This window comes from Symphalangus syndactylus, chromosome 4 (genome assembly GCF_028878055.3).
Source record: "Symphalangus syndactylus isolate Jambi chromosome 4, NHGRI_mSymSyn1-v2.1_pri, whole genome shotgun sequence".
Lineage (NCBI taxonomy): Eukaryota > Metazoa > Chordata > Mammalia > Primates > Hylobatidae > Symphalangus > Symphalangus syndactylus.
In genome coordinates, this window is record NC_072426.2 from 157579341 (window position 1) to 157597054 (window position 17714).

The window sequence follows — 17714 nt, forward strand, 5'->3', positions numbered from 1 at the left end:
AAGACGAGTGATGGACATGGTGTTAGAGCCCCACACATATTTCCTGTTGTGGAAAAATGTCTTATCCACGCACCCCTCCAAGTGACACAAACACAAAACGTTCATCGTACGTGTAAGCCTAAGGATGAAAACAGGAAAGACACAGAGGTGGGTGAACCTCGCTCACAGCAGAGAAGGAAACCAGTGGAGTGGCTAAAATACTCCCCCTCCATAAGGAATGCTCCCAACACAAAGGAAGACAAACGTTTGAGATAACGGATATGCTTACGAGAACAAAGACCCCCTTCAGAGCACAGAGAATTGGGCTCAACTTGTGCCCTTACCTCTTAGCGCCACTATGAGCCACGTAAAGGCATCTTCACATTAAGTCTTCATTCATTTCCTCCACATGAAATGGAGATGAACGCCTATTCTACAGCACAAGTGTGAACGAAGACGGGAAGTCATGCAAAACGCTCAGCACAGGCCCCTGCTCAGGCGAGCACTCAAGAGAAGAAGTCATCTGCAGCCTCACAGTAGGAACCTCCAGGGTTTCTTGTGGTCAACAAAGGAAAACATTTTGGTCCCCAAAAAGAAACAATACTTTGTCAGTCCTATTCCGTGATTGTGCTCTTTTAAAGCAGACACAGACAAAGCCAGGAGTGATGCCCCTTAAAAATTTAACTATATATCATATTCATTTATTATCAATCCACAGGATAATCTGATTGCTACATGAGCTCATAAAAGCTTTTTTCACCTTTACAAAATTAAAAAAAAAAATGTGCCACAAGGATGTAATAACAACTGCTGATAAACAAGAAAAGGAATCTTAAAATTATAAATTTGCTGTAGAAAAGATAAAAAACAATTATATTTTATTTAGAATTTTACCTTGAATAAAATATTCCCCTGTATAAAAAATAAAAAAGCTTGCTCTGGTTAGAATTAGAGTATTTTTGTCTTCAAATCTGGGAATTTGCATAATATTTCCATGATACTTTTTCCTTTGTACCGCGTGGCATTCAAGCATAGCAGATTAGAAGGATTTTTTTTTTTTTTTAAAGCAGTCTTAAAATGGGACATCTGTAGAGAAATTCATTTCCTTCTTCTCCTCCGGATGTGGAATGGAAGCTTTGAGGGAAGGAAAAGTAGGAAAAGAGTGGGATGGGGTGGGATGGGATGGGACGGGATGGGATAGGAAGAGAGGCTGGGGAATGGGCAGAGAGGGTGGTGCTGAGTGTGCTGTGAGATAGAGCAAGATCACAAGAAGGCCTATCTGTAAGTGCTTTAAGATAAGGTGCAGAAGCAGACTGCAATGTCACTAGTGCTGCCTATGTACATATTCACAAGAATAAAAAATTCCAGCTAGTTCACATTATCTCGTCCGTTCTGAGGCATCCACTCCACCTTGCTGGCCTTGACCGCAGGCAATGCAGCACCTCCACTGCCCTTGTTGGTCCTTGAACTTGAGCGAGTAGCCCTGGGAGATCCAGCAGGCTCTAGAAACACACGTCTACCAATGGGCTGGAGTCCTGAGTTAAAGAGAAGCTCCAGTACTGGAGTTGGACACAGCAATCAATGTTCTATTGTCAAGGCTTTTTCCCTTAGATTTGTCTAAAACAGGTGTCAGAGAGAAAAAAATAAAATACAAACAAACAACAAAACAAAGCCAAGAAGCCCCAACAACCACCGGGGAGAGTCAGAGGCTTAACAGCTCTTGACGCGGGCCTGGGTGATATCCGATGTTTTCTTGATGACGCTGGCCCGGGTCTCCCGGTCTGGCCGACTGCTGCTGGGTGCTGGGGTCATGGAGGAAGAAAGGGGGAGGTCTTGAAACGGGGGCCAGGAGCTGTTGTAAGGCACCGGATTGCTCTCCTCTTTGATGGTGACCTGGAGGTCCGGTTTGTTGGAAGTGACGAAGGACGCCATGCCAGGCAGCAGGTAGGAGCCCCGAGTCCCCATGTTGCTGAGGTACTGTTTGCCTTCAATATTCCTCTTCCGCCAGTGTGGCCGCCCCTTGCAAGAAAGTAATTAAGATATGTATTTCCTTCTCCTTCTATTGGATGGCTTTTTTAAAAATGCATCACTGGCCAGGTGTGGTGGCTCATGCCTGTAATCCCGGCACTTTGGGAGGCTGAGGCTGGAGGATCACTTAAGCTCAGGAGTTTGAGACCAGCCTGGGCAATGTAGTGAGTCCTCATCTCTACAAAACATAAGAATTAGCTAGGCGTGGTGGTGCACACCTTTAGCCCCAGCAACTTGGGAGGCTGAGGCAGAAGGATCACTGGAGTGCAGGAAGTCAAGGCTCAGTGAGCTATGATTGTGCCACTGCACTCCAGCCAGGGCAACAGAATAAGACCTTGTTTCAAAACAACAACCCACCAAAAAAATTTTTAAATGAAAAATGTGTCGTTCCCATGTGTTGGCACTTTAGCTGAATTTTTTAAAACTGCAGAATGAACAAAGGCTTAGCACCTCTACATCCCTCAACTGAAATCTATTGCACCCAGCTATTCATATGCCAAGTAATGGTTTTTCTTCCCTTTTCTTTTTTTTTTTCTAAATCAATTCCCATTTGCTACCTCCCAGAAATACTTTCCAGACTACTCTATGGAGGCAGGAAAAGAAGGCAGCAGCTTGGTTTCTGGTTCCCTTGTGCTCTGCGGCTCGGCCCGATTAGGCTCGATAGGTTTCAGGTCACCACGGCCAGTGTGGCACAGTGACTCAGTCCCTCAGTACTGGCCCAGTCAACCTGAGCCAACCTGCATTTTCAGAGAAAAGGCAGTGAGGAACTTAGTGATAGGTAACGAACACCCCTTGATTGCTTTCAAATGGGGGCAGCTTAGAGCTCCACAGTGTACAGCAAGCAGCGGCCTCAGGGCTGGCTTCATTCAGAGAAGAGGCTAGAGCTGCAACCTTGAAGAAATCAGGCCAGGGTGTATGTGAGCGTGTACATCTGTCTTTTCAGAATGCCTGCACTTTTTCTGAAAGTGTTTAGTACGTGGGAAACCACTAATTCAAACAACCACGAGCTTCCCTCTCTCTTGCTCCCTCCCTCTCTCTCTCTCATTCACTGAAGCACAGACCCCCAGCAGACGGCCAGCAGGAATGCTTTCCATCTCCATTCCCACTTTCTGACATTGTGCGCGCCCCATCTACGGGAGGGAGAGGCGATGGGACCCACTCGGAATCGAGATGGGGCACACAACCAGCGCTCTGGGCACGGGTCACAGGGGGAGGGAACCCACGCACACGTGGAAGAGGCTTTTGCTTAGCATTTTCTGACGTGTGCTGGTCACTGCTTTTGGCTGGGAAGCCTGTTCTATTTTTGCCGGTGAAGTAGGATGTTTAAGTGGTAAGAGCATCAGCATTTCCCAGCCTCCACTTCAATTCCCTTTTCCTGCCATCACAGCTTCTCTACCTGATGGTAACATTTAACTCCCTTTCCTCCTTTCACTTCCAGTGCCGAATTTTATAACCCCAAACCCAAAAGTATGGTAAATTTTAGGTGATGCATATTTCACCACACAAGAAAATCCCAAAGTGAAGCTTGTGATCTAAAGGAAAGGTGCGTAACCAGCAGCGAGGAAAGCCCGGAGCTGGTCGGGAGGCTTTTCCTTGGCAGCATCGTGGGCGGGCTGGGCGGCAGCTTACCTCAGCACTCTCTTCATCGCTGGGCACACTATCAGTCGTTTCGCTTTCTGTTCACAGAGAGAAAAACACAGGGCCATCATTCCTGTCCCTCAAGCTGTCCCCAGTGTTTATAAAAAGGAGACTGAGTAACTAAACGCATCACCTCCCTCCCTTTGTGAAGTCAAACATTCTACATGGGAGAAGCTAGAGTGAATTTCAACTCTGTAATCTTCAGAGAAACCAGGCTTGAGAGCTGTGAGGAGGCTCCCTTGGCCAGGGCCGGCCTGTGTCTACACTGGGCACTACCTCCCAGGAAGGGGCGCTGGTCCCTGGGGCCCTCCTCACTGTAGCTCTGTCCACAATGCCCACACGGGTCCTGTCTTCCAATCCATGCCAACCAATTCATTTAGCTCCCAATGCAGAGTTGACCGTTTCCAAAAGGTTTTCCTGCATTATCCCCATCCCACTCAGATCCTTCCTTTACCTCTCACCCATTTAGGACTTAGATCCTGGATTTCTAGAGTTGCATCTGCCATGTGGGTTACTGTAGGTGGACAGATCTGGGGTGTTCCCCATGATCCTCACCTCCTCGGATTCACTTTCTTTGGGATTGCCTCCCTTGAGTGTGGATGGAATGTGTCTGCTTCTAACAAATAAGATACAGCAAAGGGGATGAAATGGATGTGATCCTGTGTCCATGATCATGTTACATAACACAGAAACCTGCTGGGAGAGGAAACACTCTGCCTTGCTGGCCTTGCTGAAGCAAGCAACCATGTTGGGAAGGCTCCTATGGCAAAGAACTAAGGACTGCTTCCAGCCAACAGCCAGCAAGAGACTGAGGCCCTTAGTCCAACAACCTGCAAGAAACGAATTTTTGCCAAAACCACGTGAGCTTAGAAATCAACCCTTCCCCAGTTGAGCCTCAGATGAGACAGCAGCCCTAGCCAACACCTCCATGGCAGGTTTGCAAGACTCTGCAGCAGAGGACCCAGCTAAGCCACACCTGGATTCCTGACTCACAGAAACTGTAAGATCCAAACGTGTGTTGCTTCAAGCCACTAAGTTTGTGGCTGCATGGTTATGGCAGCCAATCAGTTACCACCCCCATTTGGCCTGCCAGCTGTGAGACACTGGGCAAGTTTCTCAACTTTACTGAGCAGCAGTTTTCTCCTCTGTAAAATGAGGGCACTGCCACCAGCTAAGAGGATTACATGGAGAGTGAGTGAGAGGGTACATGGGAAAAGCCTAGCAAGGGCCTGGCACACAGCACACACTCCGTACATCAGCACTGCTTAACACTGGGTTTGCACAACAGGCTGGATTAATGGAATCAAGGTCTAGTGATTACACATGACCTATGCTTAAAACATTTTGATTTTGTAAAATAAAATATCAATGGTGTGCGATTTTTCCAGTATCCATAACCACTGAGAAATAAAATCACAGAGGGCAGAGCTTGTGCAATATTTAGGCATTTAGAGATCACTTAGCCTGAGCCATTCGTTTTACAGACAAGGCCTAAACAGTAACTGCAATAGCTTCTCTTCCTGATGGCAACCTTTAACTGCCTTTCCTCCTATTTAGTTCCAATGCTGAATTTAATAACCCCATACCCAAAAGTATGGTAAATTTTAGGTGACGTATATTTCACAACACAAGAAAATCCAAAAGTGAAGCTCGTGTTCTAAAAGAAGCAAACATTTAGGGAGCCCTATGGGTCAGTGCCATGCCAGAGGCTTTGCATGTAGGTCTCACAGGGGTCCTACGTCAGGAAGCAGCTGCTGTCATCCCCCGTTATGCAGAAGAGCTCTTATGCTCCAGTGCCTTCCAGCTTTCCACCCGGTCCCTGCTGTCTCACATCTTCCTGGTGGCAGAGCTAGGATGAGATGGCTCCAGCCCAGACAGAGCCCTTTCTTCCAGTGAGAGCATTAGCCCCAGATCAGGCTCTCTATCAATTAAAGGCAAAAGAACAAATGGACAAACTGTGCCACAGGTGCATTCCTTAAACAAGGAGAGTAAGAATGTGACTCCACTGGTCCCAGCCTGGAGTCCCTGGGCCTGTTTCTCAGCCACTGTTCTCCAGTGACTTCACACAAGCCTGAGTAATCGCGGGGGGCTGGCCGTGAGCATGCAGAAGACAGATCTCTCCACTCCTCGGACTGGGCATGTGTCCCCAAAACATCCTGTGCTGGGAGCCACAGAGGCCCAGAGAAGCCCTCAGCCTCAGCTGACGATGATCCCAGCTATGAAGATGGCCTGACACTGCTGAGCACAAGAACTGTTTCCATGCAGAAACACATGAAAAACAACAGAGAAAGAAAATTCCCTCCTCGCAGAACCCTCGCGCTGGCTCAGCATCCCGAGGAGGCAGGAATCGGAACAGCCACTCCCAAGAAGAAAAATGAGGAACAGAGATGTTGAGAAACTTGCCAAAGTTGCCAACCGAGACAGCACAGAGGAGAGAAAACAAAACTGTACTTCTGATTCCAGGGCCTGTGCACTGCACACAGCAGCCCCGCTTCCCTGCTGTTCTGGCCTCTGACAACATTTCAAGATCCGCTTTCCATTTTATGCTTAGCTTTCTTTGTGCTCCAAAGCCAAGGTTTCTCTTCCTTTCACACGGGTTCAGATGCTCTTCACTCCTAATGACTTTCCATAAATAACACTGTCTTCTTTTCCTTTCCCCTCCAAGTACAAACAAAGATACGCCACCAAGCATGCCTTGGGGGCTCGGATTCCAGCACAGCCCCAGTCGCAGGTGCAGGAGAGGCTGGAAGTCAGATCGCGGGGTAAGGCTCCCGGGTAAGACCTTGCACAGCCTGTGAATGTGACCGGGATGCTAACTTCCTTTACGTACCCAGTTTTCACCTTCAGCGAAATAGCTGCGGATAAGAAAAGATACACACGCTCTGAACTTCTGTTTTCAGCTGACACAAATGCGAGTTAAAGAGCGTCATGTCTAGATTAAGTTCCACAGCATCTGAAGTTGTCAGGAAGATGCACCATATTAGGACACTGACAGTTTTAAAAAGGGGCCTTGAGTACCTTAGCTTAGGAGCAGAGAACCCTGAACCTCCCCCTGAGGGCAGCAGTTCTCTCTGTGACCCCAGAATCGGTGGCTCAAAGTGCTTTGCTGGATGCACCGTGCCCCATGTCCTCTGTTTCCTTGGTTTGACTCCAACCACTGCCACTTCCATGCTGACTTCTTACACAAGGGAGCTGACTGCAGCTGTGCCTCCAGATCAGTGTTGCTATTGAACTATCAACATAAGTTGTTATTTCATTTTCCCTTTTGATTAGTTTGGATTTGTTTTTGCTTTTTCTTTATTACTTACTTCGAATACAATGGAATAAAGAAGTCTGGAGTCGCCTCTCTAGCAACTCCAAACAAGCCGAATAAGCTGAAGGTGTTTGCACAGAACCAACAGGCACAGGAGTAATTCTCTTAACCTTTCTGGTCTCAGTTTTCCTGAAAGCATCTAGGGTGGGAGGGAAGGGGAGGATTTGGATTAGATGATCTCAAAAGCTCTTCCAGTTCTAGGGTGATGCTGGTTGTAGGTTCACTCTCTATCCAGTCCAGTTTTTAACGCCTCCCTGAGAATATACGTATTGTCTAACCAGGAACACTGCGGGAAGGGAGAGGATACATTTTTATCTGAAAGCCTTTTTGCACTCTGACATTCTGCTACACTTTCTGGAAGGCTCTTGTTCAGCAAGTTTGATTTGAATTTCTTTCTATTGGTCATATTCTCAATTACTTTCACCAGGAGTAAATTATTTTCAAATCGGAGTCCTCTTAATCTCAAAGCTATTGTGTCTTTTCTCTGCCCAACAAAATGCAAGCCTGGTGTGGTTTCCCGAAGGATTCAAAGCCTTTACTGACGGCTGCTGGTCAGCAGGTGATCTCCACCCTCTCATTATAGCCAGTGAGTCCTTCAGAGACGCTTTCTTCTCGAGTCTACGCTCCAACCCCTCTTACCCAACCTCCCCCATTATTCTACTGTGATTTTCTTTTACTAAACCATCAACCACCTAATAAAATTCTGATGCCACAGATCAGGCAAGGGGTCACTGTGTAATGGACCTTTAAACATGACATGTCTCTCCGCCAGAGCTTCCCAAAGTGGCACTTTGAAATGTCCCTCCCCAGTATGAAAGTTTCACAAATCACACTAGAATTTTATGTTGTCTTAAAACATCCAACGCAAGTACTGTCTCTTCTCTTTCTCACCATAATATTTAGACCATAGAGGAGAAGACAGACTTGCAAAGCTGAATGTGGTTTTGTAATAAACTACTGGGATTATAATTCAACGATCAGTAAGGGGAAAAAGTGGCAAACAGCAGCCCCCAAATACCAGTTTCCCAAACAGATGAATAAAGGTGGTCAGAGGAGGCCGGGCACGATGGCTCATGCCTGTAATCCCAGCACTTTGGGAAGCTGAGATGGGTAGATCATGAGGTCAGGAGATCGAGACCATCCTGGCTAACACAGTGAAACCCTGTCTCTACTAAAAATACAAAATAAATTAGCCGGGCGTGGTGGCGGGCGCCTGTAGTCCCAGCTGCTCGGGAGGCTGAGGCAGGAGAATGGCGTGAACCCGGGAGGCGGAGCTTGCAGTGAGCTGAGATCGCGCTACTGCACTCTAGCCTGGGCGACAGAGTGAAGACTCCATCTCAAAAAAAAAAAAAAAAAAAGGTGGTCAGAGGAGGTTGAAATTCAGATGAACAGCCCAAACAAAGGAACTCCATCACGAAAAACAGGCAAATGGCCGACTCTATCGGAGAACAGAAAGCAAGAAAGGTGAATACACGCAGAAAGCTGCCTTTCCTGGCTGCATGTTATACAGTTTCTGACGGAGAAACTAAAATTAGCCACAGTCAGTAACAGGGAAATGTTTTACATCACTGTGAGCTCCAGAAAAGCAGCAGCAATGGAACATTTTGCCTCCATCCAGTAAGCCTCCCTCCACAAGGCTCTGGAGAATCCAGACAATGAAAACAACGGAAAGAACCAAAGGCCAGGCTGAAAAGCCAGGCTCCAGCAAAACCTCCTGTTGACCGCCATCCTGGCACTGAAATCCTTCCTTTCAAATCTATGCAAATGTCCTGAAGAGAGTAATGAAATGTTCATTTCTCTCTGCGTGGATCTGCTGTTCTCCGGAATCTTTTGCTTGAGCAAATGCCACTGCTGGCAGAACAGCAAGAAGAGGTCTTTCCAGAATCCCCAAGAAGACCTCAGAAAAGTCTTACTCAACAGATAAACATAGAAGTCTATTCTAAAGCTCCAGCCCCCTAAAAAAAGAAGAGAGAAAGAAAACCACATGGAGTGTAACGATGCCTGCAGCAGCAGGATATAGAAGAAAGTCATGGGTTTTTAGCCATAACTATGTAAATATAAGCAAAGTGGCTGAGTGTTTCACACTTCAGTTAGCTCTACTGTAAAATTAAGGCATAAACATTCTGCTCTGCCTCCTTTGGTGGGTCCTTGTGAAAATCAAATGAGATCACGGGACGTGGCTGTGTTCTGAACGGCAGAGCCCGTGCAGCTGTCCAGGGCAGCAACACAGGGTGGGGATTAAGGACAGCCTTTGGCATCAATGGCTCATGGGTTCTAGCTGTGCTCCCAGGTGTTCCTCCCTCAGACACACTGCTTTACCCATGTCAGCCATAGATCCATATATATATATTTTTTTCTTTTCTTTTTTTTTTTTTTAAGACAGGATCTCGCTCTGTCACCCAGGCTGGAGTGCAATGGTGCAATCAGGGCTCAATGAAGCCTTGAACTCTTGGGCTCAAGTGGATGCTCCTGCCTCAGCCTTCCAAGTGGCTGGGACTACGGGCACATGCCACCACACCCGGTTAACTTTTTTTTATTTTTTGTAGAAGTGGGGGCTCACTATGTTGCCCAGGCTGGTCTCCAATTTCCGGGCTCAAGTGATCCTCCCACTTCAGCCTTCCAGTGTGGGGATTACAGATGTGAGCCACCACACCCAGCCAGATTCATTACTTTTAAAAACAGGATGATGATGACGCCCAGGCTGACAGGGTTACTCTAATTATAATCAAACAAGTCAACTGTATCAAACCAGGCATGGCAGCTCATGCCTGTAATCCCAGCACTTTGGGAGGCTGAAGCGAGCAGATCACTTGAGCCCAGGAGTTCTAGACCAGCCTGGGCAACATGGCACAACCCTATTTCTATTAACAACAGCAACAAATAGTCAACTGTACCCAAGCACTGAGCATGGTTCCCAGGGCACAATAAACTTGCAAAAAATAGTAGTTCTTGTGACTGCATACTGGCAAGGACCAAATAGGGACTGGTACGTATAAGAGTTCAAAATGCATTTGCTGAATAAATCACTGATGACAAGCTTATCCTGTTTGACAGATTATAATCTTCCTGCGGCCAAGGTTTATTCTGACGTTCCACTTATGTTCCTAGCATAAATGCACACTAGGACCTATGCTAAGTAAAATAAGCCAGTCACAAAACAACAAACACTATGATTCCACTCATATGAGGTACCTAGAATAGCCAAATTCATTGAGACAGAAAATAGGCAGGAGGTTGCCAGGTGCTGGGGTGGAGGAGGGAAAATAGGACTTGGAGTTTAATGCAGACAGAGTTTCAGTTTTGCAAGATGAAAAACGTTTTGGAGGTGGATGCTGGTGACGGCTGCACAACATTAATGCACTTAATGCTAATAAACCGTGCATTTAAAAATGGCTAAAATGGTAAATTTTATGTTAATGTATTTTACCACAATTTCTAAAAGTGAAAAAAAAAAAGTTGGCATTCAGGGAAAATGAGATTAGATTTAGTGGCTGATAATTCACAAACAACGGTCCTTTGAGTCAACTCTAATTCCAATGCTGTTTGGAGCCAGTGGTGGGGGTGGCACCTACTGGAGGACACCCCATTTGGCAGCGTGTAAAGAGCACAGGGAAGAATCCCTAAACTATTTACTAGAGCTGAACTGCAGTTTGCTAGGATAGGCCTCTGCTTTTTATTTTTAATATCTGCAGGCAGTAACACTGACTCACAATTTATATTTCCTAATTACGATTGATTTCCACAAAATTCAATGGAGATCATCAGCAAGAGAGGAGAAGATGAAGTAATGTTGGCAAACAAAAGGAGCCATGCTTTTACTCTGTAAGAATGGAAGAACCAACTGGATCTGTTCCTCTCCCTGTGACTCGGCCTGGGCCAACTCCTGTCATTACGTAGCCAAGTCCCTGGGGAACTGGAAATGGGCTCAGTCATCTGGCCTAATTAGAACCTGTACTAGATACAAAAAGAAAGAGAAAATACGTGGAAAGGACAAGTACGCTTGGTGGAATGGAATGGATCTAGCAATGAGCTTGGGGTCTGAAGGTTGAGGTCAAGTCCTGACCCAGACACTTGCTGACGGTACGACCCTGAGCAAGCCCCTTCCCTTTCAGAAATGAAGGAACAGGAAGAGATCATCTCTAAGGTCCTATCCAGCCTGCTCAAACTGAGAATCCATTAAAACACTCGGCCAAATTTCTAATAACTTGGGCTAATAAATTAGACTCTGATGAACTACTGCCCTAAAGAAATCTTATCTGTAACCATATAGAAAAATGTTATGGGAGGCCAGGCACTGTGGGTCACACCTGTAATCCCAGCACTTTGGGAGGCCGAGGTGAGCGGATCACCGGAGGTCAGGAGCTGGAGACCAACCTGACCAACACGGTGAATCCCCGTCTCTACTAAAAGCCAACTGAGTGAAGAAATGCTGTGATCCCGTCCTCTACCTAAGAACAAAAGTGTCCAAGAAGATGTTGATCAAGATAATTAAAGTAGGAAAAACTCCAGGAAGAATAACTCCTAGGACAGAGGAGAGATGCTCCGTGGGGTGGTGAGATGGGTGACCCTACCGGAGCCTCCCGCTGACGCTTACCTGCATAGGAAGACACAGGGGAGATCTGCAGAGGGTAGAGCTCGCTCATGCTGACCGGCTGCTCATCGCTCTCAGTGGTCACCTCTACAACTTGGCAAATGTCTGGCGGATTGGTGACAATCTCTTGATCCTCAATGTTGCTATCCAGATGGGACTGTCCTACAACTTCAAAGAAAAGACAGCCATCATGCAAAGTCTCCTGACCTCACAATTCTAGCACACGTTCTCAAGAAAGAAAGTCTTCCCCAAAAGAGCCAGGTCGCCAGGATCCCATCACCATCTGTCCCCTGCCATGGGGCTGAAGAACACGCCTGAGCTCTGTAGCTCTGTAGCGATGTCTCCCAGGGAGCAGCCGGCCAACACTTGGCTCCCCAGGTCTGTCTCCAGCATGCCTGCCAATGGCACGCACGGTGGCCATGTCCTATCCAGCTCAGCAGAATTCCACAGTCAACCCCGTCACAGCCAAGGCCACAGGACCAGAGGCGGCATCCAGCCCCAGCCCCAGGGCCAGACATGACAGTATTTTGAACTTGACCGATTTCTGCTCCCTGCTCTTGCTCCAAAAGAAGGCGCTGTGCTTATTTTCCGGGTTCTACGATCCAGGGAGACATTATCAAACCTTACTAAAGACGAAGGACCCTGAAAATTCACCCAATTGTGTCACATCTAGCTGGGGGCTGCTCTGCTTACACTCCCAGCTCTCTTCCTGCTCTGCAGGCAACATGTCCAACTAGCTGAAATATCAGCACAATGGAATAGAGTCAGACCTCCAATTTTAGCAAACATTAGTAGCATCAGCTCCCCAGAACACTGATAAGATAAATTCTGACCACCCTGGCTCTGAAACCTGCCTCAATTTTTTTTTATTATATTGTTTATTTTGAGATCATTGTAAACTCACATCCAGTTGTAAGAAATAATACAGAGAGATCCTGTGTGCCTTTTATTCATTTTCTTCCAATGGTTATATGCTGCAAAGCTAGAATACAATATCGCAACCAGAATATTGACATTAATAACAATCCACCCATCTTGTTCCGATTTCCTCAGTTTTACTTGCACTCTTGTGTGAGTGTGTACCTGCACCAGGACTAAGTGCAATTTTATCACACATGAAAGTTCATGTACCCACCACCACTGTCAAAACACCAAACGGTTCCATCACCACCAATCTCTCTCATGTTATTCTTTGTAACCATAGCCACCTTCCTTCAGTACCTCCCCATCCATCTCTTTGTCCATGACCCCTGAGCAACTATTAATCTGTTCGCTGTTTCATTAATTTGTTCATTTCAAGGATGTTATATTAATGGACTCATACAGTAGACTTTTGAGGCTGGCTGTTTTTTTACTCAGCATAATTCACTGCAGAGTCACCCAAGTTGTTGCGTGTATCAGTCATCGGTTCCTTTTCTATTGCCGAGTAGTATTCCACGGTATAGTACCAGTGTGTTTATTCTCCCCCTGAAGGATGTCTGAGTTGCTACAAGCCTTTGACTATTACAAATAAGGCTGCTATGGATGTTTGTGTTCAGGTTTTGTATGAACATAAGTTTCCATTTCTCTGGGATAAATGCCCAAGAATGCAATTGCTGAGTCATATGGTAATTTCATGTTTAATTTTACAAGAAATTGCCAAACTGCTTCCCGGAGTGACCGTGCCATTTTACATTCCCACCAGCAATGTCTGAGTGATCAAATTTCTCCACAGCCTCGGCAGCATTTCGTGTTGTCAGTGTTTATTTATTTTGGCCATTCTCATAGGTAAGTAGTGATGTTTCATGGCCATTTTCATTTGAAGGTCCCTAAGGTCCTGCCCTAATTTTGAACGAAACTGACCTCATACCGCTGTTAGTTGGATGAAATGTCCCTGAAAATTAGCTTCAATAAATAAAGGTGAAGAAATAATTCCCAAGGTCCTCAAAGCACTTTGCCACCATCATCAACTGTATCTGTTATTTTAACATTTTAACCCATAAGGATGACAGAGAAAGCATCGTTATCTGGTTATAGATGAAGAAACTCAGGCACAGAGAGGGAGAGTGACTTGTTCAAACTCACACAGCTTGGAGTATATGTGGTGCTCTATGTTGCTGTCATTTTCTCACCAATCAGCAAAGTATTCGGGTTAGAACACATTCCAGTCTCCTTGAGACGCCAGGCGTCATGGAGAGGCTCCTGTTTTAATCACTCCAACTATTTTATTTTCTGAAGTATTTTTGTTTATAAACAGGTTCCTGTTTTAATTGCTTTCTGTGGAGTGATAAGCACATTATCTGATTTCTACGCAGGGAAGGTTTTAGTGGGCAGTGGCAATTCATAGGTTCTTTAATAAAGAAAGGAAAGGCACAAAAGAGGCTCAGACAGGGGATTTGGGGATGTGATAATAGAGTCCAAAAGCCACAGCACACAGAATGGAAGGGAAACCGGATCCTGTTTAGGTTTTCCTGGTAGGGATAAAATTAAAGAAAAGGCAGGCAGGCTATATATGGCAGGCAGACTCCCAAGCCCATTTATTTCATCCTTTGGATTATCCTATCTGAGGGTGAGGACATCAGTTATGCAGGTCACTAGACACAGACTGACGCTGACCTACACTGACCTCTCCCAAGTTTCTTCTGCATCTTCCCGCCAAGTAAAATAAAATGGCAGGAAAACAAGACAATGTCCTGCCCTATCCTAAGTCCTAAGAAGCAGCTGGTGGGTGGAGGTAGAAACCAAATGGGGTGTGAGAGTTTGAGGAGGGAGGGCACAGCGATACCTTGCACACTAAGGCAATGAAGGTCTCAGATAAATGTGACTTAAGTCGAAGCCATTTTAACTTCCAATATTTCAAAACTCATCTCTCCTTTGCATGTTGCTCCTAACAGGAAGCCAGCAAGCCAGCTGGGACTACAAACAATGGCAGCAGCTCAAGTATCCCCCTAGCCAGATCCCTTTGTCCAACCAGGAATTCTTTCTCTCACTGCTTTTCCCCATGGCGTCCTAGCCGGTTATTCAACTAACAAAGATTTATGGAACACCTGCTTTGCACCTCCTAGCCTCCCAGGGCAGCTAGAAGGAGCAGCGGAAGATAGATGCAGTCAAGGATCCGGTTTGTAAGAAGTGCATATACATGGCTATAGGCCAGCGACTAACCACCTAGAGAGTCAGTTTAAGGCTGTGAACACTGAAAAGAAAGAAAAGGAAAAGAAAGAAAAGAAAAAGAAGGGGGCCATACAATGGAAGCTGGAGAAGTGGGGTGTTTTTTCCAGTTTGAGGAATCAAAGGCTTCAATGACGTAGTGGCACGGGGGTGGGGGTTGAGCAACAGGCAGCATTCACCATGCCCCTGACTTCTGGAGCCCTTTCCTGACCCGCCGGCACAGACTGGCCTCTCTCCCCTGGGTGCCTGTCACTCACCGTCCCCGTCACTCGGCCGAAACTACAACGGGCCACGACCTTGTGACACTTCTGGCCCCGTGTTGCTGGTTAACTCTATATACCCGTATGGAGCTTTGAGTTGGTCAATGGCATCTCGCCTCAACCAAAGTATGAACTTTTTGTGTCCAGTCATGACACATGCTCACAACTCCCACCAGAGAGGCACTCAGGGACTCTCCCCTGAATAAATGGACATGGGACGGGGCCGAGGCTCACTAACTGAAGCCAGAGTCGAGTCCTGCAGGGGATTGTGACAATCTGCAAATACGGGACGTGCCAATCAATGTTTTCTAGAAAAACGTCAAGACTTCTGGCAAGTGGACTCTTGAAACCGGCTGTGGGTGCGAGGGCTGGGGGCCAGGGAGGAAACGTGTTGGGGTGATGAAAATGTTCTGTCTTGAGTGTGGTGGTAGTTACATCACTGAGCACATCTGTCAACATTTATAGGACCGTATGCCTTAAAAGGGGTGAATTTTACCATATTTCACTTCATATACATGACTTGGGGAAAAAAGTAGACAAGCACGTCCATGCAGATTTTAGGTGTGTCCTGAATGCGGGTGACCAGGACAGAAAAGTCAGTCTTTGTTTTCTGGGCTATGATCCGGATACCGCGTTAATATAATTATGTCATCTCTCAGGCCAGATTCCCCCATAGGAGTGTTTTGCTTTATGCCCTGGTAAGGGACAATGGCTTCTCTCCATCCAAACATCGTGGGTACTTTAGAAACTTTCCAGCTCTCGAGTGAAAGCCCATGAGAGAAGCAGGGAAATCCCAACATCAAAATGCTCTCAGATGAGCATCAACACCCTAACCAGTCTCTATCTGTTTCTCTCTCTCTCGCCATGTGAACTGATTTCCCTGAACCACCAAGCGGCAAAACAGACAGCAACACTGACTCCTGACGGGGGAAAAGACACACGAATAACAAACTTATCTGCTACAGCAAACAGAGTCAGAAGTGGCACTCCTCTAGGTACCAAAGAGTGTCCTGACTGATAATAATGACAAAAGCTGACTTTCTGAGCACTGATCTTTGCCTCTCCCTACCACCTCCCAAGACCTCACAACCCATGAGGAAGGCACAATAGCGATCCCCATTCTAGACATGCTGAAACAACCGTACGAGACAGAACTACATAACTAATTCAAGGTCAGAGACACAATCAGCAGCAGAACTGGGATTCAGTGTTAGCCTTACCCGACTCCAAATTTCAACTCTTTATAATATGCTCTCCTTAACAGAGAGAGTTAATGAAGTCCAAACTGAGCTACTGAGGGCTTTCTTAGCCCCTCTCAGGATAAAAACTTTTGAATCTCACCTTAGTGAGTCTTCAGGCTCATAACTAATAGTGACATTTCTTTTCAAAAGTTCTCTATTGTGTGCCAGGGAAATTCTCAAACAGAAGAACTAGAAATCCACTAAGTTCCTCCAGTTTGTTAAAGTCAGTACATCTGAAAAGAGTCACCCACAGGAATGCAATTTTATGTGAATCTAGTTGCTGAGAATTATAACAATATTATTTATGGCTGGTTACTGATGAACCGGTTTGATTCTTTAAAAGGTCATTCTCACTTTATTAGCAATTGTTGACTTAATGTAGGTCTCCACCTGAGAAAGCAGCTTGCTCCCATGCCTCAGAGAAAGTGCTTAAAAGCAGATTATTAGAAACAGAGGGGTCCTTGGAGGTGGTTTGGTCCTACCATTTTACAGTTGAAAAAAGCTGAAACCCAGAGCTCAGGTAAATTGCTAAGGTCACCCAGGTAGCTGCAGAGTCAAGAATGAAACTTACTAGCAGGCATACAAAATCAGGCCATCAGCAGAGCATCATACAGAGAAATTTCCCCCGACCCCTCTGAAAGTTTCAGGAGTTAAACGTCACACCAGCCCTGATGACACGGCACAGATGGAGGCTACTTTTCTTAATCAAATATATTTTAATATGATTTTGGTAATATCATAATCATAACATATCATTTTACCCCCTTCTAGCCCCAGAGTGATTGATCGGTACATTTCACTTCATCCTCACAATAACTCTGTGAGATGGGCAGGATCAGTACGATTATTTCCATTTTCTATATAATTTTAAATATTTCCATTTTATAAATAATTGTATATTATTTCCAATCTATATAGAAATTGAATTTCAAAAGATTAAGGAGTTTGCCCAAAATCACATGGTAAATAAAAAACTTCAGAAGCAGGTCCAGAACCCACATCTTTTGACTTCTAATCTCGTGCTCTTTCGGTATAAAATACAGCTATGATTTGGTATAGGCACTCAAGAGCCATGGTAGGAGAGACAGTCACCGTGGGGTTGGTGATGCAGAGACAGGGATCTTCTGTAGGTGCCTGGGCCAGGCTGTCCCTGACTACAGGCTGCATACACCTCACCAGGGTGACAGAATGCAGGAGGGGGCAAGAGTGGGACGGGGCAGCGTGCACCTTGCACCCTGTGAGAAAACAGCATCTCAGTCTACTACACGAAGGGAAGCACAGGATGTATCCCAGTAAAAACTCAGTAGAGGCCAGGCACGGTGGCTCACACCTGTAATCCCAGCACTTTTGGAGGCCAAGGCAGGTGGATCATTTGAGGTCAGCAGTTCGAGACCAGCCTGACCAACATGGTGAAACCCCATCTCTACTAAATACAAAAAAAATTACCCAGGCATGGTGGCGCATCCCTGTAGTCCCAGCTACTCAGGAGGCTGAGGCAGGAGAATCGCTTGAACCCA

The 17714-nt window shown here is 46.0% G+C and overlaps 1 protein-coding gene across 18 annotated transcripts in view; it reads right to left on the reverse strand.

Annotated features, from left to right (window-relative positions):
- Positions 1–658: 658 nt before the first annotated feature.
- The window catches only part of IRF2 (interferon regulatory factor 2), an 87081-nt gene continuing 70025 nt past the window's right edge, over positions 659–17714 (reverse strand). For 9 of the 18 annotated variants that reach the window (XM_063637745.1, XM_063637742.1, XM_063637740.1 and 6 more), the window contains 4 exons: positions 11553–11717; positions 6954–7097; positions 3637–3683; positions 659–1998 (listed from right to left, as the gene is read on the reverse strand). In XM_063637745.1, the coding sequence (XP_063493815.1) occupies positions 1690–1998; positions 3637–3683; positions 6954–7097; positions 11553–11717 (665 nt within the window). In that variant the 3' untranslated portion in view covers positions 659–1689. The remainder of the gene's footprint in view (positions 1999–3636; positions 3684–6953; positions 7098–11552; positions 11718–17714) is intronic. The other 9 variants (XM_063637747.1, XM_055276526.2, XM_063637737.1 and 6 more) reach the window with 3 other exon arrangements.